We start from the raw sequence: 25,082 nt of genomic DNA, 5'->3' as shown, positions 1-25,082 counted from the left end.
TTCTAGATTACTAAATCTCTACACAGAAAAGGGGGGCATCGCCATTTACCATATCAGCAATCAAGATAAACCTCACTGATCATCTTGTGGCAAACAACTGAGCAGCCTACCTACTTGAACTTATAGGCTGAGCGGATTGGGAGGTAAGCAGGGTCATTGCTAAATTATTCTCCTCAATCCCAAGAAAATCCTTCACATAGTACACAATATGACTATCCTCTCAGTCACTTTCAGCCTCCCAGGCTCACAAACGCAGTCACTGGACTCGGGATTTTCTTACTCTCCCAACCAATCCTCTTAATCCCTGCCTAAGCACCCACTGCTCAGTTCCGCCTTTATTTTTTTTTTTTGCCTTTGTCCCATCTGTCAAAGCCCTTAAGTCAACAATTCATGCATGAGACTGTAAATTACACATAACAAAGGATTTACTTTCTCCAATCTTCCAATCTTTAGTGTGATTAAATAGATGTTAGCTACTATTACAGAAGTAATCCATCACTCCCAATACTCCTAAATTTCTACTTAAAACTTTGAGTAAATGCAGTAAACATTCCTCAAAACAGTGCCAGAATGCCAAAGCAACCAGGCTTGCGCTGACCAACAGATCAGTAACCTCCTGGGTCCATTTCTGTGCATGTGCTTTATTTGTTTCCAAATGCAAAGCAAGAATCCAATTTCCTTCTATCACATCACCACTTTCGCATTAAAGTTTCTCGGCGCCGTTAACAGCAAGGAAGTTTGAAAATAATCTAACCTTTTAAAAAAACATGAATTACTTATTCTGTTGTCTATGCTAATACGCATTTAAAGCTCTCTACACGTTATTTAAATTTAAAGGTTGGCTACGAGCAGAGTAACAAGAGAAACATGTTCGCTTATACAAATGAAGATGGCTTTTGTGTATCTTATGAAAATATTGGGAGTTGCACAAGTTTCAGGCCACTGCACACATTTAGGCTTTGTAGGAATAATCTCTTTGTAATATAAGGTTGGTAAAATTGCCAAGCGTGCAGAAATGTGTGCGAAACATACACATCTGCTATTCCAAACCACGTGCGCACACAAAATCACTTCCTCTATTTCAGTGAATAATTTAAAAACTAACAGACGTTTCAAAATGCTTGATAAAAGCATGACTTTATTATTACAAAAAGGGATACACAAATAAACACTGTAAACACTGCTAATAGTAAGCATTTTCTGTCTCGATGTAACAGTGAGCTGTTACGGGCTTTTTAGAATGTCATTATTTGGCATTTCTATGCTACGAGATTGAAAATGAGAGCTCTGAAAAGCACTGTGGTTATTACTGTGGTTGGATTTGACCAGAATCGCTTAGTAAATCGTGTTTTCCTTTTTCCTAAACACCTTGAGATTCAGAAGCTTCATCTCTAAAAATACACTTCAAAATTCTTTAGTCTGTAACATTTTTATTTTCTGTATTTTGCATCCTTTTAAGGATTGCCTAAATATCTTATTATCTAAAGCAAGAACTCAGAATTGTCAATATCAGGAACAAAACACTACATCCACTCTGCTCTTATAATCTCCAAATTAATGCTTACAACACAACAATACTTTATGCATCTTCCTTACAAACGCATTTAAGCCACAGAGAAGCAGCACATGCATACGTATTCAATAAAAGGTTCAAACTTCTTTCTAGAAGAATCATTCAAGGTATCTTTTAGCTCATAAAAGTTTTCCAAAATGTTTAACAGACCACCTGACCAACATTCTTTGCACTTCCAAACACATCCTTTCTATCATCATCTTCTTTTTTAAAAATAAAAAATCTTACCAGTTGTTCTCCTTTTACGGAACACTATTACATAAACAGTTTGAGTTCTTCCTTTATATAAACCACATATTCAAGAAGCACTAATATTCCTTCCTATAAAGCTCTGTTACAGATACTGAGTTGAAGAACTGTTGATTGTGCTTCTAGATGCAGAACTTAAAATGACAGTTCATCGGTCTGGACAATTTTGAAGAAAACAAGAAAATAACAAACAGCTTTTTACACTATATTGTTCCTGGAAATCATAAACTAAGTTGACTCTAGAAACTGTTAAGATTTTTATACTGTCCCATACATCACATGAATTATTCCTACAGGCACATTCTAATTCACTGTATTCAGTCAGAGGACACGCTAGATGAGAAACACTGTTCCTGTTTTAGCTGAAGAAACCAAAAGGAAATTAAATTGCCGCATTTTTATTCTTCTTAAATCTACTGTGATAACAATTAATACTTATTTTGAATTCTATAATCTGAACAGAAGACACATTACAAGCTATAATGAAAGCAAGTGGTGTGCCTTGCAGCTCACTAAAGGTTAATTTGATTCTGATGAATCTAATAATGCACGACAGCAGGTTGGATTTATTTCAGAAGTGTAAGAGTTGGATCTAAGGTTTATGGTCATCTCCTAGCCACTGGCAAAACAGTCAAATGTACCACTTTGCATTTGGCAGGCAGCCAGCTGCCAGAGAGTTTGGATAGGGAAGGGCACCAGCAGGGATGGGGATTGAGGAGAAGGCTCAGGGGCAGCTCAGTGAAGGAATCTTGTCTGTTTGGATCTTGCTATAAAGGGGAAAAGGCAGACTGCCAGAAGGGGAGACTTTCAGTTCTGATGCCAAGTGCATTTGCTGATACTGTTGGCTGAAACGTGCTATCAGCAAAACACACTCTCTCTCTAGTACGTTTAATACATAACGCCCTAACGCCTCATGTGGTAATGAATTACATAACTCCTAGCTAGCAGTCATGACCTGTTTTCCTACTGAAAAATATGGACTTCGCTGAAAACAATCCAGAAATTATTTAAAGACTAAAAACAAACAAACAAACAAACAAAAAAAACAACACAAACAAAACCTCCAGAAACCCTAATCAGCAAAAGCCAACAATTTAAATCCCCTAAACACAAAAAAGTCTTACATGTGCTTCACTTCCATGGCTTCTTCAATACAATCCAGAGATAACAAAGCTTTTATGAGGGTGTCATAAGTACGATACTGATAGTTGCTCTTCCCTTGGCTTTTCAGAAAAACATCGTAGGCCTCTGAGAAAGAAAAAACATAAAGCCCAAATGAAGTATTGTATTACTATGGTGCTGCTCATAGAAAGAAGTAATTTTTTTCACTGAAAAGGTCCCTCTGAAATCCATTCAATTTCTTACATCTTGGAAAGCAAAGCTGCTCATAACAGTTTGTTCAAAAGTGCTTGAATATATCAATCAGCTAACACGTACCTCCACAGAACAAAAAGTTTGCTACTGCTGGTTTATTATATATGGCTGTTGCTTATATACCAACACAGTCAGCTAGAAGGGGGAGACTCAGGATTTTTAAAGCAACACCTAATTCTGGGGTATACAGTTACAGTATGTGGTACATGATCACAACAGCGTTTAACAAATAATATAGGAGGTGATTCCAATATGGGGAGATAAATTATTTGGCTACGACAAGATTTATACAAAACATACAATTTACAAATATACAGATATTTAACAAGTAAACTACGCTGCGTTTGTTTGACTGATTAACAGTTTTATTTCATGCATTCACAATAACTGTCAGTGTATGAAAAGATGTTACCAAAAAGGGGGAAAAAAAAATGATAAGCACATTTTCAGTCATTTATTTTTCTGAAACAAGATTATGCAGCTATAAACACGCAGCTACGACTACTACCTAGGCTATAACATACACTACAAAGCAGTGCAAGGAACAAGTGAACTGTTGCATCTAAAACCGACTGCATTTTTCCTATAATAAAACAATATAAATCTCTTTGTTAATTCAAATCTAATCCACAATTACCTTTTAAGAAACTTTTTAGAAATACTTAGGCAATCACTACAAATTTCATCACAGCTATGTAGTAAATTATAGTTTTTTATACTTTAAAAGGAAAGATGAAGATTGCTCATATGAATCTTATTGGCACTAGAAGCATCACATTAATGGCACTTAGTACAGTGTGCTGTGGAATTTGAAACCACCATTCCCAAAGCTTAAGTGCTTGGCGTTAAACTGTTCTACTTAAACTTTTTCAACCAATAAGCATACATAAAAACTTCTTGAAATGCAGGCACAGAAGTAACCATGTATAAAATTAAATATTAATAACAACATGCAAACTCTTACACCGAGTTCATAATAGAGCTAATATTGCCATCCCAAACCTACTTTGGACACTTTGAGCTATATTAAATATAGATGAGCAGATAATGGATAAGAATATCACAGTAAAAATTAAGTCCACTTCCATGTACGTGAGACCCATGCGTATGAAAGATATGGAGAGAGACACAAGAGAGATGGAGAGATAATATGATTGATGTCTGACATTACGAAAGTGACTACATTGTCAACCAAAAGACCAATAAAATAACAACAAAATGACAGAGAAGAGGCCCAGGATTCCTCCCTCATGCTCACTTATCAGACTGAGGTTAAAGCTTGGCCTATTGCAACATGCTGAATTCTCTTGCCTGCTCAGATACTCAATACCAGCATTGTAAAGGAGCGTTCACACCTAAATCCAATGGCTTTCTGTTATTTGAGATAACTGCAACCTAGCTGCTTTTGTTAGGAAAAACATGTGAATGGTAATGTTTCATCTTTCCACTTGCAAAAGTCTACCTAAATTCTGCTTTTTGATTATAAAAAAACAAAAACCAAACACCTCTTTATGCTTGGAGACTCCTAGTGCCTTTAGACAGAGCAACAACTTCATTCCATGTTTGAATATTCTTCTCCACTATTTGAATGGGGTTCATCACCAAACAGTGGACATGATATCAAGCACATATTACTATTAATGACCCTAGTCCACAAAGTATAATGTCTGCTCCATGGAAATATCTGTAAATCTTTTTCTAATAATCAGTTTAAAAGAACCGGAATTCTTTTGTTTTCCTTTTTCCTGAATGCTTTGTTTTATATGTCATTTTCAATCCTGGAATGATTGTTCTATTCACATTAGATTTTCTCAACTCCAAATTACAGTCTTGCAAGTAGCATTTATCAACTACACCTAAGCGTACTGAGACTTATGTCCAATCAGGTATTAAAAACTCATTACTTCTTCAGGTACCACCTATAATTGCTGAAGTATATTTGCAATCAAGACAGAAATTTCTTGGTTTCAGAACCATATTATGTTACACCACTTATCCTAAGTAAAAAAGTTTGTCTAAAAAGCGACAATTTAAGAAGAAAATTTCAGCTTTCAATACAAGCAAATTTGTTTCAGCAACTATAACTGTTTGGGATACTGTAATGTTATTCCCTAGAGTCAAGTTCTCATACTGAAGAATCAGGATAAGAACAAAATCTGATTTTGAAAAAATTAAGTAGTTCAGAGAACAGACTTTCCTTAAAATATTAATGTTTTGTCTATCATAATATACAAGATCGTACCCCTACATACAGAATATGCAGAATACACACTTGTAACCAGCATGCTTGGGATTCAATATAGGAGGATTTTACTGACATTTGAAGGTAGCTGCATAAATGATTAACAGATTCTTCTTTCAAACTTATAGCTTAAAAATCAGTGGGTCCAACTTGTAAAATACACTGATAACACCCAGAGAAGAAGAAAACCGGGCTTCTGGTATTTATAAATATTTATAATTCAGCAAAAATCTATTATATTAGCCTACTTCATTCTGTTTTTTGACCTCTTTTCAAGTGAGACCAAGTTTTCTATCATAGCATATGCAAAGAAAATAAAAGACTTCCAGAATACTAAGTTGCCCTGCACCTTGGCTAATGCTAGAAATGGACTCTCCCTTCAAAGGTCCAGTTATGCTAATTCTCACTGTGACAGTGTGTTTTTGAGATGAGATGGATAAAAACACATTTCCGTTTATTTAAAGTGAGCACAGACTGATCTTCCTTTTCTACATAAGAAGGCAAACAAATAAATACCTAAGCGTAAGTTAAACCTGCTTTACCAAGCTAAGGAAGTTTCTGTAGAAAAGCTATTGATTTCTTAGAGTAAAAGATCTGAAATGATCTCTCGATAAGGCCATTTTGTTTGCTGAATGGCATCCAGATGCCAAGAGGTTTAGGAACAGTAAGCTGTGGGGATGCTGATTTTGATCTTTTCTTTATAGTCTCTGTATTACAGCTCAAAAGAACACATGCATTTTGGCAGTAACTTTCTTTGTAGGAGGAAAAATTTCCTAATTCCATGGAAAATCGTGGACAACTAATTGTAAAGAAGCTAAAGATGCCAAGTGACATTTTAAATTGATCCTTCAAACAAAAACAAATAGGTATGCAACATCAACAGAAATAAAATGGACTAATAAATAAAAGTCCCAGAGAAAAAAAGCTATAAGAACAGTTCATTTGGAAGGAACCTACAAAGATCACGAAGTCCTACTGCCTGACCTCAGTCCCAAGAGCATTATCCAAATGCCTCTTGAATACCAACAGGCAGCCCCTATGCCTGTTCCAGTTTATCACCATGCCCACAAAAAGAGACTGTCATTCACATCCACTCCAAACCTTCCCTAATGAAGCTTGTTGCCACTCCCTCACATCCTGCAATCAGTTTGCAGGAGCAGAGCTTGGCACCTCCCTTTGGCCTCCTCTCCTCAGGGAGCTGCAGGTGAGCAGTGAAGCCAACTTTTAGCTTCTTTTCCTCAGTTAGGAAAAGCTAAGTGTTGTCCTTTCCCCTTCAGAGGACACACCTTGCAGCCATTCGGTCAGCTTTGTTTCCCTCCTCTGCATGCTTTCAAGGACCTTAACATCTTATTGTAGATCTTTGAACTGCATGCAGTATTCAAAGGCTGCATAAATGCTCAATATAGCAGGAGAATCACCTCTTTAGAGCAATGATAATCTCCACAGTACAGATGAGATTAAATTAGATGACACTAATTCTTTTCTTCATCAAATCTGTCTTAAGTGATCAGACATGGCTCCAAAATCTATTTTAGATATCTTGTCTCCTTTCAAGACTACATTGGCAGGAACAAATCCAAAATGTTTGGACAACTTCTTCTATTGGATTAACTGCCTTCTCATGAACATGTCCCTACTATTTCACTTGAGAACTGTAGAGAGGATTGCTACATCATGTCTCACAACATAAAACTTGCATCCAAGCAGTAGACTTACTGGGAACCACAGAAACTCCTAAAATAGCAAAACTGTATTTTCATCATTGACCCTGTGTATGAATCAGAAGTCTAGAAAATGTGTTGAACTGAATATTATAAATGACAGACTAGTAATACTTATATCTTTTTAAAATTCAAAACTTTACCATAGACAGACTTTATTTAGAGTATTTAGAGTCAATAAATCAAATGACACTTTAAATATTTTTGCATTTGCTTCTCCCTTTAAGTTCTGAAGCAGAACATTACCAAGTAACACTCTTAGGTAACTTTTCTAACATACTAGCAAAACAACAGCAAGCAGACAACCATTGCTCAATATTTAATCAAAATCTAAATCTTAGAGCTAAGGCAACAGAAACAGTGGATCCGTCTTACCTCTTGCATTGTTATTCTTGCAAAGCATCCTTATTTTTCTTTCTTCAAAATTAGAAAGTCCTGGACTTCTCATTTCTTCTTGTCTGAACTTTAAAACAGAAAGGTTATTTGAATTACTATAATCCCGTTTGTTCACACATACCAATTGAAAGATATATATTCAGCAGTATTTCTAGCTAGCAAAGTTACACTCAGATTACCTTAGGCACCTCAAATGGGACAACTTGACCATTTTTCTCAAATATATCAGCCAGTAATCTTAGTGTTTTCTCACGAGGAACAACATTTTCTTCTTGAATTTTAGTCCACACAGCTTCAGCTTTTCTCCAGTCAGAGTTGTTATCTGAAACAAAATTCAAGCCTTCAGATAAAAGCAAATTTAAAGCATACATACATATCTGAAGCCATATTTATGTAAAATACTTCACTGCTTATATATTTCTGCTTCATACAACTAACCTGAAAAATTCCAAACTACTATTTCTCCATACACGATGGAAACAAACAAAAAACAACAAATAAACCAAATGATTGACTTTAAGGACTAAATTACCCTGATAATATTTTAAGTCCAGGCTATTATGGCAGTAAACAGAGGAGAATATCTGACACCTTTACATGTGCTTGATTTGGACTTCACAGAACTATAAAACAAATACTGCCAACTGTAGCAAATTCAGCCGTCAACAGACAGATATGGGGCTTGAGGACATTAAGTTAAACAGGTAGTTGAAAAAGGTGGGTTTATTACTACCTGAAGAAGAGTATGCTAATGGCAAGGGTGAGTCTAATTACTGTCTGTAGCTACCTAATTGACAGGCCTCAGAGGTGTGCAACATTGTATGAAAGCTAACATTTAAAAGTTGCAGAACATCAAACCTTGGAAGAGGTTATTCTTCAATTTCCAACTCTGGAGGAACAAAACATCTTACGTAACAAGGCCATGATCTGATTTTACTTCAAACTTGTCCTAACTTTGAGAAAGGATGAGATCAAACCTCTTTCCTGCCTCTTTTCCTACATCTTGAGTTAGATAGTACATGTTACTGACTTACAGATCTTAATATTGTGGCTAAGGTGCACAATGACAACTCTCTACTGTACTTGTGCAAAGGGCAGCTTTGATAAATAGTTTAAAATGGCTGAAAGTAGGAATGTGCATGGTTTTTGTCTTTCATGGTGACAGAAACCCACAAATGTTTTCCACTTCTTTGAGTAGATGGAATTGGTTTTGTCTTTTCAAAGAAGAGTGAAGATTTTGTGTGACAGACTTTGATAAATTCTATCTTCTTAGATTCTCTTCCTAGCAGGCACACTGTCATAGTTAGTCACTGCCAGAGGTGAACAGGATGATGGTGGAGAAATAGGAAGACTCCCTCCTGTTGAGACAAGATTGCTTTTCAGGCCAACTTGATTTTCAAGGGTGAACCAGTATGTGCAAAGCCAGAACTAGCTAATGCTACAGCTTGGTTTTTAGACTTTCTGAGGCTGTTGAGGGAAAAAAAAAAAAAAAAAAGCCAAAAAAGATAAAAATTCTCTGTCCATTTTTGCGGGGAAATACTCGTCTCCTCTGTTCGTGGCTAAATGAAATGAGGAAGCAGCTTCTCTTGTTGCTTTATTAAAATGGAGGTCTAATACTGCTTTGTTTAGCGTAATAACATTGGTAGTTCTAGTAATCCAAAAAATACGTAAAGAGCAGTCTAAAGTCATATCAAGCTCAAATGCAAGCTTTCCCACTGCCCAAGACATCAAGTTGCTCGATATACATACATAATATAAGGTTTTATTTTTCTGAGAAACATAGAAATCCCTGTAGCACTATTTTAAAATGTCCCAAATATTCTGTGTTCAGCATCCAATCTCAAGACCACAAAATGTTTTCATCAGACTTGAGGAAAAAAAAGATCTAAAATTTCCAACATTTTTACTATGTATTATACCGTATTGTACACTGAATAACAAAACCAAAGCAAGAAGAAAAGAAATGAATAATCACTACAGATACATTTTATATCAAAGTCTGTAACATACAAACAGGCTTCCAGTTGAAAAGAGTTCAGTATCCACAACAATGCACAAGTTTGGCTGTAGCTGGGGGAATTAGGAACTGTAATTAGGAACGATCCACCAATTATTAACACCTTTACTAAAGGCTTAGGAAGCTTCAACTAGAGTAGACTCCGGATCTTTAATGGCTATAAAGACACAGAAAATGAACAATTTTTCTTCAAGCGAGTATTTTAAAAAGCAAACTGGAAAAAGCTTTCAAATTAGGAAATTAACAAATAGTATAAATCTTTAATTCTTTACGCTTTAAAATACTGCTGTGATAAGCTGTGCAGGTGAGAAAAAACAACCCTGAACTCTCCTCGACTCCATAGTTGTTTGCAGGCTACTTATGACAGCAGACCACTATCAAGGCTATTTCCCATATCCAAACACAATAGCAAACACACTGGAACTCAAAAAAGGTTACATGATAACTTACCACAAAGCTGAAGCAGGTAGTAGTACATCTCATCTCTATCACATTCAAATACATTCTGAGTTAATTCTACCAAGTTCTCCAGAGTCTCCATCTTTAAAAACAAAGGGGAACATCATTACAACTTAGACAAACAACTATTTCTCTGTGTATGTTACTTACATGTTGTGTGTGTTCATCTAAGATATTTCTGCCTAAGTACACAACAGTTTACACAGAGCATTAAGTTCAACTCTTCAGTCTGTCACATGTCCTCCCTACCAATATCTAACAAAATAGTCCAAAATAATTATTAATGAAATATAAGAAGAAAAGAAACAAGCCACATACCTGATTACCTGATATACACCTCTTTGCAAACCACTGCAATCTTCCTGAGTGGGCTCTCAAACCAGGAGTCTGCAGAATCATATTTTCACATGAAAAGAACAAACCACATTACTTCACACAGAACATTCTAAGCTAAAGAAAACCTAATACATGTACTGATAATAAGTTTATATATTCTTTTTAAACCTGCAAGAGATTACAAGCTCACAAATAATCAAGCTAAGCTGCATTTATGTCAAGTTTAAAAACTGCAGTCATTTTATTCAAGACATTTTCACTTTTGGTTGAACAATGCTGTGTCTGCACAGGCAAAAAGAACTGCTTCATAATATACTTCAGATGAACTGAAGTATTATGTAAATTCCATTACTATAGTAAGAGTATTATTGCTATCATCCATCGTAATTATTTGCACTTCTTATGGTAAAAAATTGCACCAAATGTTTCCAAACTGTCTTCACAAAGTTCATATTCCAGATCATGGCAGTATCTTAACAGCTAGAAAGCCGTGCCTCTTGCAGAGGCAACATCAATATTCTTGGCTCACAATAGTTGTTTGCATGCAGCTAACAGTGTTTTAAGCTATGACTTCTTTTTCTGTGCTTAAAAACATGAAGGTACAGTGTACTGTACCAGCTGCAAATGAAGACAGTAGGTATACTAACTGTAACACCTACCCCAGAACAGGGCAAAGGCTTACACTATGTCCACAGAGGAATCATAGAATTGTAGGGGTTGGAAGGGATCTCTAGAGATCATCGAGTCCAACAGCCACAATTCTTTTTGGTGTTCATTTTCCCAGGTTAAAAGAGCCCGTTTGTTCATTTCTTCATTGTTTTGATTGGGTTATCAGCCACAAAACACACATGCTCAAAGAACATCCAATTATTTCTGAACTCCATTTAGAACAGACTACCACGGTGCTCCTCCTCATCACCACAGATCTCAACAAATGTATCATTTCCTCCACTGTCAACCACAAGATTCTTAAATAAACATAAAAAAATTCAAAATTCTTTAGGAAGAATGTTACAAACATCCCACTACTTATGTGCACTGTGTCAAGAAAAAATGATGCAAGAAAACTTGCATGCAAAGCGTCCATCATTACCTTTGACACTATTTCAAGACTATCTGAATTTACTTTCATTATAGTCTCTTGTTTCAGCACAAGGATCGTTGACAGCAAGAGATGACTGCTTCCATTTCAAGTGTCCAGATTTGATTGAATACAGCCCAAAGTGACTTCAGGGAAACAACTTTCTTTTCTATCTAGAAACGTGTGTTTTGACTCTTGACGGGTTATAGTTGCTAATGTTATAAGAAGTCTCTGCTGCTGAAATGTGAAGCGTGATTTCCAAAATTCAAATGCAATTTTGCATAAAAGGTAAGAGGCAGCTTGAACAAAGAGCTGTGACAAATAGAGTCTTGGTTCCAAAACAGTGGAAACAATTACTGCTGAAAAAGTCAATTAACCTTCCCTCTTTTTTTTTAACACAGACAAATAATTTCCTTCCCCTTGTCTTCTCCAACAGCACAATTATTACCATTACAACTTCCTGAAATAACTCAGCACCCACTGAAGAAGCAGTGAACTTCACTTAAAGACCTTAAAATTTGCTGAAGAAATATGAAACAGAGTGAGCTGCAGAATGTATGTTAGGGCATATAATCCTGCCAACTATCCAAACCAGTTAATGGTCTATCATTTTAAACAGTGGGGTTTGGTTTGTTTCTTACGTTTTAAATAGGAAGCTAACTCCCAGTCCCAGTTACTCAAAATGGACAATCTTGTCCACGTATTTAACTGTACTTGACCCAACAGGTTATAGGAAAATAATGGCTAATTGGATATTCAAAAGTGGTATAAGTTAAACTTTGCTTTATTTCTAGGTACCTTCTCATTTTTCAAATTAGATTTTACCACAGATATTTATGTTTGCAGATCCCTAGTCAGTGGTGACTTCTTGTTCTTATTTTGGTTTTTGTTTTTTTTAAAGATCCAGCAAGCAGTTTCACAAAAAATATGCTGAAAATTAAGTCAAGAATTAACATCTTACACAACAGGCTCTTGAAAATGAAAAAAAGTATGTTGCTTGCATTTGTAGCTAATCCTCTTTAGAACATGGTAAAATTCAAATACTGAATTCACTTACAACTTTCAATATCATTGCTGATCTGAATTCCAATGAACTCAACAGCTCCAAAGCTACAAACTTTTTATAGTAAATCCTTTCCTGTTCAGAAATGATTGATGCGTCTGTCACTACAAGGACAGCTGAGTTATACAACAGATATCCTCGTTTTTCATTTTGAAATTGAGAAGTGTTTTCACATACTGCAGGTCTCAATCATCAAAAGAACATCTAGGTCAGATTAACTAAATCTCCAGGGCTTGCCTGATAGTCCATATTTGTAGCTTATCCCTTACCATCTTAGGGAATTTTAAGCATTGCATTTAGCATGAAGCAGACTTTCTGCAGTAGAGCAGACTAAGATGCAGAATAAAAATAGAGCAAGGAATAATAATTTTTAAAAGTTTAAAAAAAAAGAAAAAGAAAAGAAAAAAAAAAAAGAACCATGTGAAGAACCATGTGGTACTTTAATTACTCCTTCCAGTTTCCCTTTAAAATTCTGTACTTGACTGTACAAAAAAATATATTCAGAAAACTAATATTTCGGAATATCTTTTGGCTTTTTATAAAAAAAGCTATTGAGGGTCTCAAGAAATTCATCCAGCACAGAAGCCAGAAAACCTCCAAATTTGCTTTATATATTTATAAATATTTATATTCTTGGAATATGAAACAGCAGTACAGTAGCAGATAGAAGGATCACCATGCTTTTCATGCCCTCTCTAACAGTACCTATGGGAGACTATAAGGTGACAGAAAAACTGGCAGTACTTTTCCCTCAGCATTCCTCCATTCATCATCTAATTCAAGTTCAGTTTACTACCTTCTAAGTAAATGATCTCTCTTCCACAAACTTTTCTGGTTGCTTCTAAAACACAAGATGAATCACTTGTAAGATCTTTTGACAAAGGACTGCCTGAACTTCTGTCCGCAGAAAACATACAAAATACCACATACCTGTTTTTGAGTTTAGCTTCTATGACCTTCATGTGAAACCCCTCATATTTTGTATTGGAAAACAATGCACAGTGGGATTAACTTTTACCTTCCTTCGTTTCACACGATTGATATATGTAATAATCCCCTGTTCTGTTGCTTCATTTCCAGTTTAAGAATGTTTTAGTCACATCTCCTACAGAAACATTTCCATATTTTTGTTGACCTGTTTCTTTTTAATACTCTACATACAATCCCACACTATTTTATTCACTGATTCTATGCCCACACACACACAGAAATGCAAACTAATCAGATGAATAAAAGATATGTAGCATCTTCAGAACTCTTGCCAAGAAGTGTTCAAAAAAACCCACACAAATCCAATAGTCCTAAACCACTGATATATCTGAGTTGCTCCCTAGAAGCAGTCACTTCAGACAGGGGCTTGAAGGAGGCTGATCACCAGAAATTATTTTCTGTGCTACCATTTTTATTTGATCTACATTTAGTTATTACAGCTGAAAGAAAACAGATTCTCTGGTGAAATACTGTCCTGTTAGCGAGGAGTCTATTCAATGTTTATCCGGATTTTTGGATAATGATAGAATTCAAGTTATGTTTACACTGACGTTCTGTAACTATTGTACAATACTCTCATATGGCTGATTTTTTTAACCATTTAAAAAAAAAAAAAAAAGCCAAGTAATTAACAGAACACGTAGGGAACATATTTGTTCCCTTTTCTCCACTTGCCTGAAACAACCTTTTTCTCTTTAATCACAAAACTTATGTAAGAAAAACCAACAAAATAAAAACACACAGAAATCCCGTGGTGGTCTTCAGAAAAGGTAGTCCTGAGAGTGTCCCAGCATACTTTTGTTACAGCTGGATGCGTATCTATTTGAAAGCCATCAAGAACAATTTTTATTTGGCACACAATTGACACAGAAGAGATGGATCATTCACTTGTTTTTAACCTTTCAAAACTTCCCTTTCACAGACTACTACAATGTGGTGATCAGCAAAATAAGCATTATATATCCTATAAGCCTCCCAGTAAACGCCACCTCACCTTCTTCACCTAGCCTTGTGCAACATAACTTCACCATAAATTACACTGACTTTAAAGATTCAAGTTTATCTCTGCTTAACCCTGCCCTTTTTCAGTGTTCTACACTTTATTCTAAAATGCCTGAATTTTCTTCCTTAAGTTCAGCCTTTTCTTAGAGAAGCAGATCTACAGCAATCACTAACACAATCATTCCCAAGAATATTAGAAAGAAACAATGTCGTTGTATAAACCCTAGCTGCGCTGCACTTTTTGATGGTATTTTTTAGACAAGTAGATCCATACATCCTTCTCTTTGCAGCTGAAAAAGCCAGTAATAATAAGAGACAGCTAATGCTGCTAAGAAAGAAGAATCTTTCATGATGAGTTACATCAACAGCCCTAACAGACTTATGTTACCAGTACCAGAACCAGTTACTGAGATTTAGATGCCAAAGCAATGTCTCACAAGAAAGCGTGCCACTTCTTTGAAAAGACAGCCTCAAACAGACAGCTATGAGAACTGATGTATGTCATTTTTAACAGCTCTCTCCAATATAAGCATTGGTGAAAACAGAAAAGTTGATGGGAAATTCTTAATCTACAGCTGATTCCATAAAAATCTCCGTGAAATCTCACAAATTCCACACAGCTTCAATGTAAACTACAATATTTTTGCAGCTTACTTGAAGTTTTTTATACTGTAAACACTGTATGCTATGTTTGAGTCTTCCCCTGTGCTAAAACTCTTAGCAAAATTGCTCACTTTTACTAGGCACTCTTACTAAGTGCTGCCTAATCAGAAAGCCAGGGGCACATATAGATACAAGCTTTTGTACATTTCGGAACCATCTAGATCTAGTTGGTAAATGAAATGGTTAAAGAGATCATAGACTTCTCTTACATTTTCTACATTTTCTTACATTTTCTACATTTTCTTACATTTTCCCTTACTGAACACTCCTTTGCCTTCAAATAGTAATTAGTTCTAAAAGAAATATACTTATTACAAATTTATATCAAAAAAGAAAACTTATTTGACTGTTGGTTCTGAACACAAACTTTTATCCAATAGTCCTGAAGTGTATAAATGGAACAGCTTTAAAAACTAAGGGGTCTAAAAAAAACTTGTGCATCAAAAAGCATCTTTCCCACTGCATTCATATCAGTTATATACTAACATACATTACTCCTCTCTAGCTCAGCTTTTCCTTAAGCCATTTTACCATCAGGATAACATTAGAGCGACATCTATGAGAGACAACTGAAGTAATACATTTCCCTACAAGTTCAATTTTCACTTGAAAAAAAGTTTATCTCTTCCTTATTTTATAAATGATTTCACTGGTGATGGCACAGGGATAAATCATTTACATTTTTATTTCTAAACAAAAGAAAATCTTGAGAGCTACTCGAATCGTTCTAAAATAAAGATTTGCTTTTCTTCTTTATAAACAATTTTACCGAGAAAAAAAAAAAAAAAAACAAAAAAACAAACAAAAAACAAACAAAACCCAATGTGAATAGATTCTAATATATCACTGTATACTTAATTTATAATACTGTACAATAACACAATGAGATGCTGATCCAAAATATCCCAACACCTGTTAATTGTATTGCATTACACTTCCAAAAACAGTTAACTGTATGGAACCTGGAATATAATTAAGCCTATTCATATATGTATTTACATTCCCTAGCTTCTCTATTGAGAACAATTACAATTTAAGCTCTTTTTTTTTTTTAATTTTTTTTGCTTCCTGCCTATTCTATTGTCATCCAAGTTAGCAACTAGTTACTCCAGACTACTTCTGTAAAAAGCAGAAGCTAAAAAGACAAAACACCAAGCAACTAAAAACTTCTAGTCTCCACCTCTTTCTAAACATTTAAAAGAACAGAAGTGTAATAAGCCACATACCTAGAATAGTTTTTCTAAACTCATAAGAACATTTTTAGAGTGGATTGAAGAGGGGGAAGAAAGGCAACCCAGGGAGGTTGACACAGCAAAACCTCCACAAAAATAACTCTCAAATTGGAATAAAAACTGCTTTGGTTGGAAACCATTTTGACTGTTGACTAAATAGTAGTCATGATCTGCTTCTCTTGAAAGAGAATATCTGCTGCTTTCTGGTACACTGGTACACTTGAAAAAAAACAAAGGCAAACTGATTTTTCCAAAAGTACCAGAGGAGAAAATCAGAAAAAGCTTTACAATTTCAGCATTACTCATGACAAAAGAGACCGATCTCGAAGTATTACTGGAACATCCCACTTCTACCATAATAACTTCTGAGAGAAATTGTATAGTAAAATGCTATTATAAAAATTCTTCAGACAGTAAGACCTTCAAAGCAATACTCATGCTGAAAGATGACAAAACATATGCTAAATCCATGCCCCCGCCCAAAAAAAACCACAACAAAACCAACCACCCAACATCCTCTAGGCTGTCCTCCAAATAGAACAGAGCCAAAATTTGCTTATTTTGCACCATGATGTGGCTTTATGTTGTCTGATGAAACTGAAAAGCATTACAGACATGGTAGTATTTTCTCTCTAACACAAAGTCCCTGAAGCTAAGAAAGGATTCACAGCTCTTGTCATGATCCTGCATTCTAAACACATTACCTTCTCCCTGTCTAGAAGGAATTAATTCATTAGGCATCTCCTTTTTGTTTTTCCACTGGGAGCAATGAATTAAATTTACTTATTCAAAACACATTCATTTACTTTCTTCAAAAAACAAACAATATTTTAGATCTTTTGAGTAACAGCCTCTGAACTAGGAAGAATTTTTATTATTTCATACACACATTCATGGGCACAAACAAAATCCAGCTTCAGTAATAGCTGTATCAAAGTCCAGTTTCATAAGGAGAAGTAATGCATTTATTAGACTAATAGGACTCAATAATAAGGAAAAAAATAATCTTTTCTTCTAATTATAGGGCTTGCATGCCTAAAAGCTCTTCATCCATTCCCCTCCCTTCCAGCTGTATACAGTTACTCTAATAAAAGCTATTACATCCCCTACAAACTACTCTGTCTCAGACCACTGTATCTCTAACTACCATTCTAATACAATTTGCATTACACTTCCAAAAACAGTTAAATTCTGTTCTAACTACCTCTATTCTTTTCTGAAGCAGACCAAACAAAATGTGTCTGTGGGTCCTTTCTGGCACTAGATGTAACATTCACTATACCACACATTAAAAAACCTAAATCCTGCTGTCACAAATGAAGAAAGCATCTTCTCCCAATAGTCTATTTCCAGAATAAAATCAGCAAGGCTCCATTTTATGATGCAGATTCTTATTAAAAGCAATCTGGATGAAAGAAGGTTGTAATCTCTCAATATCAAGTAGAAATATTATTATTGTTTTTATGGCAGATTAAATCCAATGGCAACTGGTATCTTGAGGTCTGCTGACAGTGGATGTCACAAATCTTTGTTTAAATCTATTTACCTCATGAATTAACTTGACATCTGTTGATAGATGTGTTCCTGTACACTAAACTCACCTGAAATAGTTCTTTTGTCAGGTCTTGAATTCCAGCAACAAATGCTTTTTCTTGCATTTATTGATGCTGGAAACACATTTCATTAAAAATATTTCACAGCTAGTTTGTCCTTCAATTCTCCACAAAAACATCTTGAGATATCAGAGATGGTATAACACGTCTATTAAATACGTGCGATGCTTATTTAGTGTAAGGGCAAAAAGTGAGGGAAAACTCCACACAAAATTTAATAAAAATTCTGAAGCCATGCACCATGCACTGACATTTTCAAAGGAGGTTCCTCTTGTGCTAGTGAACCGGTATGGGTTGGTTTTGTATTAAAAACTGCCATACGGTTCTGTGATTTTTCCCAATCCTAAATACAGTAATCCTCTCTTAGCTTTCATTTGCAGTAAAACTACAGAGCAGAAACAAGAGCTTTTACTGTTTTATTAGAGGAACGACTTTAATTTACTAGCTCTTGTGATTTAATCTAGGAAGACTTCAAGTATCTGTCAAGAAAAAAAGTCTCTGTCAACTCCTAGTTTTTTAAAGAAGAGTCCATAAACTCCATTTGAATCCATAAGCATCCATCTAACTAAAAACAGTAGTGATCTGATATCCTTTTTAAAATGCTTTTCTTAAAACACCACTACATCGCTGCCCAAAGATGCAATGATTTTATCACTACAGTGACAAATGCTAATATGTATATTCACAGAAAAATCTAGAAATGGAGAAGTCAGGTTTCCAGGTTCTTCCTGTCATGAAAAGGACATTTCTGAAGTATACTGCAGAAGTAGGACCTGCCTGGAAAATAGCAGCCTTCGCAACAAACTTTTCCCACGGACTTGCATAAGCCCAGAAGAAAGAGAAGATTAAAACTACCCTCACTATCTTTTTTCACTTCCTTTTTTTTAAGTGTGGTCTACAAAACTGCTTCATAAAACATTTTTGTTCATCTTAAAGAAAACAGAATCATACAAGACACAAGGAAAGGAAATTTCTGTAAAGAATACTGCCTGTCATGATAGCCTGAAGCTTCAGGTGCATTCTTTTACAGTATTTTACAATATTAACATACCTTACATAGACACTGTTAGCAATGCTGCACACAACATTCTCAAGTAAACCTTACAGATGGTTCAGTTTACATTTGCAACATACTGTCATACCAAATTCAATCTATTTATGGTTTTGTGAAGTGTGCAAGTTCAGAGGAAACTGCTTTAAGCATTTCAGTCATCGCAACACATTAAAAATTACTTGTAGACTACGTAGGGATTGATCAACTTTTCCTTTTCAAGCAATGCAAAGTCATAACATAAAATCAATACCCATCAATATCTTTCATTTGCTTCATTATTTTGAATTCCTCCTCTGGGATTCTGATAATAATTTGTGTTTGGTTGTTGCTGGTTTTTATTACTTCTGGTTTTGTCTTTGCTTTAAAGACAGAAATGGTAAATAATCACTTTTTTGTTTTGTTGCTTAACAGTTACAAAGTTAACCTGCAGTTCTGACTGAGGTTGTCTAATTTCAATAATAAACGGTTCCCCTCATTTGCTTAAAACCTTCCATACTTCAGCAATAAGTGTAACGTGTTTGTTTTTACCTCATGAAAACATAGTTGAGACTTTTCCTAAGCAGATTTAAAGAATGACGTGTTGGAAGCTCTGCGGCAGGACTGAAATCTTGCAACTCTACCACAGAGAGTCAACTGTGTAGACCACAGCATGGCTCAACAGGTTAAAAGAACATTTTGCTATTAGTATCCAGTATGAATACTAAATGAAAGAAAAAAGTACAAGTTCAATCACCACGCAGGTAAACACCTACAAGTAGGACAACTCCATGCAGATAACAGAAGAATTAAAACTGAATCAAAGTGACACAGAACAGCTATATTGTAACTGTAAAGGTAATTAAATCCTAAAATCTTCAGGTAGTATTCAATGAAAGTAACAGAACCAATAGAGGGGAAGGAAACAAATTCCTCAAAGGAGGTACAACACTGGCTTTCTTATTCCACCTCTCTCAAGGTTGACCTTCAGATCAGTCTAACCCTCAGTCATTGGCTAAATCAGTTAAATAAAGCTGAAAGACTAACAGTTCACAATGAAATATAAGTAATAGAATTCAAAATTTCCACTTCTAGCAACAGGTAAGCAGATATGGACTGGAGGGATCTGGGAGGACTAGGTTCTGGTGAGTGGAAGGGTCACTGAAAAGAGTACTAGGTCAAGTAATTCTTCTATACTCTTGGTTCTAATACTTGGAGCAATGGAGGAACATACATAAAGAACTACAAATAAACACCCTCCATGAGAAAATTTGATTAGATGTTACCAAAACAAGGCAATATTTTAGAAGACAGGCATGAAACCCATTTAATGGGATTCCACTGTTTCTTTTAGCCTTCAGTTTTCATGCATTTAGAATTAAAAAAAACAAACAAACAAACAAAAAAAAAACATAATTCTCTTGTTTCTAAGTGGGCAAAAGGACAATTAAACTGCCTTTAGAAGTAAGGAAAGAAAGTCCTGCATAACTAGACCTATCACTGTTGACATAAAAGTCATACTGTGTCTCTCCACGTGAAACCAAGCTAGTAAGTGACTTCATGTCAAGGGGGGAAAAGAGAGGGGAACCCATGACTGCTGTGGTATGATTTCCTTTGAAGTACTCATAACAAAATCTGACTTATTAGAGATACAATTAAGAACTGAAGACTATATCATGCTTTGATGTACTACAGTACATGACTGTAGAACTTCTTTTTCTGCCTTAGAACATCTACCAACATATTCACCTACCAGCATAACTTCAAGCATTACCAGGCATAGCTAGAAAATAGAAAATGGAGACCTTCCCTTTACTGAGAACTTAACGACACCTCATTTAGAGGTCCTGTCTCTGAGCCTTTCTAGTCACGTACCACAAAACAAATGAGAACAGACTCCAAGATCATAACAAGACAGCCTAGCAACATTTCAAACCGTTAGCTTATCAAACTATGAAGTCTTAGAAACAAGCTACATCTCCCCATCAAGCCTTATCTCAGTTTCTCTTCTGCCTTGCATTGTTGCAAGAGAGACTTGCAACATCAAGCTGCCATGTATTCCAATTCACTTCTAGTATTAGGCACATTTTTTTTGCCTTATCTCTTTTCTATTAATCTATCGTGCTCTTAAAGCAGTCTTGCCACCCTTCCAACAAGCAGATGTACCCCCAGAGCTTTCTCGTTATGACAACATCCTACAACATGAGCTTATATACATACATACACAACACATTTACCATGAGAGATTAAGTACATACAGAACTTCATGACCCATTTATTTTATAATCTCACTCAAATCTTCTCCTTCCTTTCCCACTACTATCATTCAGTTCCATTTTAATCAAAGATTTAGATTTAAGAGTTATTTTCTTATCTGGAGGGTTTGAGTTGCAAATTTTTCAAAGCTGCAGGTGACACAAGCATTCAGTGGACTTCTGATTTTAAGAAGCAAAAGCAAGCAGGAGATACAACTTAAATTCACTGATGAGTAACACCCCACTCAAAAGACCACATTCTCTCTGAACTTTAATTCCTTAGCTCCCACAATTTTCTTTCCTAGCTTTATTCCTATGCCCTTTTAGATACCCTTCATTAAATCTACAGATACTTCTCTAAGAAATGCTACTACTAAAACCACAATCAGCAATACACAGGAGAAGAATTTCCTGATGGACAACCCACGTCCAATATTCAACAAATTTTAAAAAGCAAAGTGGCTCCAAATTTGATCATCTGTACTGAATGTTACATGGAAACTAAACTGAATGAAATATTGATGGGAAGGTTCTACCTTTACTACCATACCACCAACATTTGCCTCTGACATTACTGGCCAATATAATAAAATAGAAGGCATTACTTTTGGAGCAGCCCTCAAGATTCAGAAAATTAAAAAAATTATTTTTTTTCAACAGAAATCATACAAAGCTCAAAGAAGAATAAGAAACCCTATTCTAACAAGCATAAAAAGATGGGATAAATTCTATTTTCTCTCCAGATATTGGATGTTGAGATGAATGCTTATGTCTGTCTGTGGTTACTAATGCCATATGGTCAAACACCAAATACTAAATATTTCCAGAGATAAACTGCACAAACAGCAAAAAAAATTTAATGTATAAACTATTTGATAATTTGCTTACTGTCCTATGCATAACTGCTGAAATGCAGCCACTAACAGAAGTGTTAACAAATTAAATGCCAGGATCTAAGAAATTCTTACTTCCAGTTTGGAAATCACCAAATTTGTACCTCCTTGTGCTCTAATCATTATCATAACAACTGAACCGCTCAGCGTCACCTTCTGTTTGATACGGATATTTCCATTATTCTGGACTAATAGTGTGAGCTCAAAAAAAAAACATATCTAAGCAAGAAATGTTTCAACATTGTGCTCAGCACCACCACAGACAAGCACACAGCTATTGTAAATGCAAGATTTCTACTGGAAAATAATTTGAGTGGTATCTCAAATGTTTTAATAACTGTAAAAAAAGCATACTGTGACTTAGGGAGAAAGAAAGTGAGGTTACAGAGTTGTTTATGTACATTACAAAAATGATAAGGACTAAGTATATTTTTTTTCCTGTAAGATCCCTTCTCCCACACATTAACTTGAAAACTTATGCAGCATTTTAAAAACATATGACTGTTAGGAAGAAAAATAATCACAATCTGGGCAGATTTCTGCAGCTGCCCCTTTGACTTATCAATTTCAGTAAGCACAATTTCAATCAAGTCTAGATAAAATATACTAATCCTAAATAGACCAAGTTTGTCACCTACCACTTCCTATAAGCTGCTTACCATCCTGAAAAAGAGAGAGAACGAGAAAGAAGAAATGCTAAATTAAATGCCAAACAGTAGCAGACAGCACTTGTTTGGCTGATTAACTTGTAGACAAGCATTACAAATAAATCTGAGCATGGTCTGCAGCAAATTAAATTTCAGTGCTTTTAAGAACAAAGAATTCCTTCGAAAAGAGGATTAGCAACTTTACACCCAGGAATGCCTGTTTAATTTAATTGTTTCGCAATCCGATATTTAATATGCAAATATCATTTTGATATATAACAGCAAATTTGAAAAAGTGAGGAAACAATTCCAATGTATAACAAGACCGTTTCTCTTCTGAACTGTAATTACACAAAATAAAGCTGGTTGAGGCTTTTTCCTTTTTTTCATTATTGGGATTGAATTCTATTAGCATGAATCAGAACAAGTCTAATTAAAGGTTAAAAACTTTAAATGTTTCTAATTAAGAGTCTGGATGGCTACACGAATAGAGTAACAGAATTAAAACGCTACCTCAATAACCTTCCTGGCCTCTTTGTATTTTCCTGTTTGCAGGAAGGCAAAGAAGAGATCATAAAGAGCCATCATGTCACCATATTCACTGCTTATAAAATCTGAAACTGAATGAAGAAAGATTAATTTAATAAAACAATTGAAATACTTTCATATGCATGTCAATTATTCTTAAAACTAATATTTTCTAAGCATTACAAAACTCCATACATAAATATATATACCCACAAACCAAAATACATTGTAATATGTATGAAATGATTACAGCATACCAGACGATTCATTGCAGCTTTATGGTTGAGCATGTTAGTACTGTTTTTTTTTTTGTTTATACTGTTTTTCTGCTTAGCTGCACTACATTTTGAATTATACACAACAAAACAGGCAGACATGACGTTCCTATTCTGTGTCAAGTGTAAATTTAAGACTTCTTAAATACACAAGTGTTTGAGAAACAAACATGTGGGAAAGTGCTTTATGTATATTAGCCTTTTTAAAAAATATATGTTTTTTTAAACATAAAAAGTGACTACATATATATATACATATATATATATATATATATGTATATTGTAGGGGCTGGAAGGGACCTCCAGGGATCACTGAGTCCAGCCTCCCAGCAAAGCAGGCCCCCTACAGCAGGCTGCACAGGTAGGCATCCAGGCAGATCTTGAATAGCTCCAGAGAAGGAGAATTCACAACCTCCCTGGGCTACCTGTTCCCAGTGCTCTGCCACCCATTCTAGATGATACAAGACAACATGCAACCAACCTTTTCGCAGGAGTTCAGTATCTCCTTTTTCTATCAGTCTACAGTAGATGTTATGAAGCTGAAGAATTTTACCATGCTTCTTATAACAGTCCATTAAAGCTTCCAGAGCAGCAGGCATGTCATCCCTTGTGGAAAGAAACAAGACAAGGATAAACAAGCGGACCCTTCAATAGCAACTCTTAGCAGTGCATGCACTTCAGTCTTGGAATACTTCAAGGAGAATTCATATGCAAGCCATAATTATTTTTATGCCACAGTTACTTTTAAGTAACTGGCAAAGTTTTAATACAAACAAGTATAATGTACACATGATAGCCAAATAACTGAAAACAGATATACAGTTTTATACTCAAAACCTCGCAGCTGTGTAGTTTGAGTGCATGATCACTGTTCATGACTAATTAACCAAAGGTGTGAATACTCTGCAGCATCATTACCTGCATTTAGTTTTTGAAATACAATTCTCAAGTTCTGCCACGTGCTGTTGTGACAAAATACCATTTCCACAGCAACTTCAGATTACGTGAACTCTGTTTTTCTTGTTAACACATAACACGGTGCATATGTTACCTCCAAGTGTTTTTGTTCAGACAATTTCAGATAATTTACAAACTTCTTAAAATTTTTCCACAAAATATTTATTTCAGTATAAATCTTTGTAGAGTCAGCCAAGTTGAACAAAACTGTTCAGATTGCTTTACACTTGTTTTACACTTTTACAAACCAGTTATAATTCACCAGACTGATTCCCATTCATTTGCTTTCAACACAGCTCCATGTCACCACTTTTCCATTCCATATAAAAGTTATAATCCAATGCTTATGATGAAAGTGTATTTTTCTTTTTGCACTGAATTTAACCATAAATTAAGGTATCAAAATGTATTTTATGCTGACCTAACCGTAACAGACAAAGTCACAGTTCTAGTAAATTAGCGCATAAGATACTGACTTCATTAAAG

The 25,082-nt window shown here is 35.2% G+C and overlaps 1 protein-coding gene across 1 annotated transcript in view; it reads right to left on the bottom strand.

Annotated features, from left to right (window-relative positions):
• Positions 1-25,082, bottom strand: part of LRPPRC (leucine rich pentatricopeptide repeat containing) — an 88,355-nt gene that overhangs the window by 17,650 nt on the left and 45,623 nt on the right. The window contains exons 24-30 of the mRNA XM_072331971.1: positions 24,121-24,245; positions 23,350-23,456; positions 10,350-10,418; positions 10,023-10,113; positions 7,735-7,877; positions 7,535-7,622; positions 2,947-3,070 (exon numbers count right to left, since the gene is read on the bottom strand). Of these exons, the coding sequence (XP_072188072.1) occupies positions 2,947-3,070; positions 7,535-7,622; positions 7,735-7,877; positions 10,023-10,113; positions 10,350-10,418; positions 23,350-23,456; positions 24,121-24,245 (747 nt within the window). The remainder of the gene's footprint in view (positions 1-2,946; positions 3,071-7,534; positions 7,623-7,734; positions 7,878-10,022; positions 10,114-10,349; positions 10,419-23,349; positions 23,457-24,120; positions 24,246-25,082) is intronic.

Source organism: Excalfactoria chinensis, chromosome 3 (genome assembly GCF_039878825.1).
Source record: "Excalfactoria chinensis isolate bCotChi1 chromosome 3, bCotChi1.hap2, whole genome shotgun sequence".
Lineage (NCBI taxonomy): Eukaryota > Metazoa > Chordata > Aves > Galliformes > Phasianidae > Excalfactoria > Excalfactoria chinensis.
Note: the sequence above shows the minus strand (reverse complement) of the source record. Positions and strands in the feature narration are given on the sequence as shown.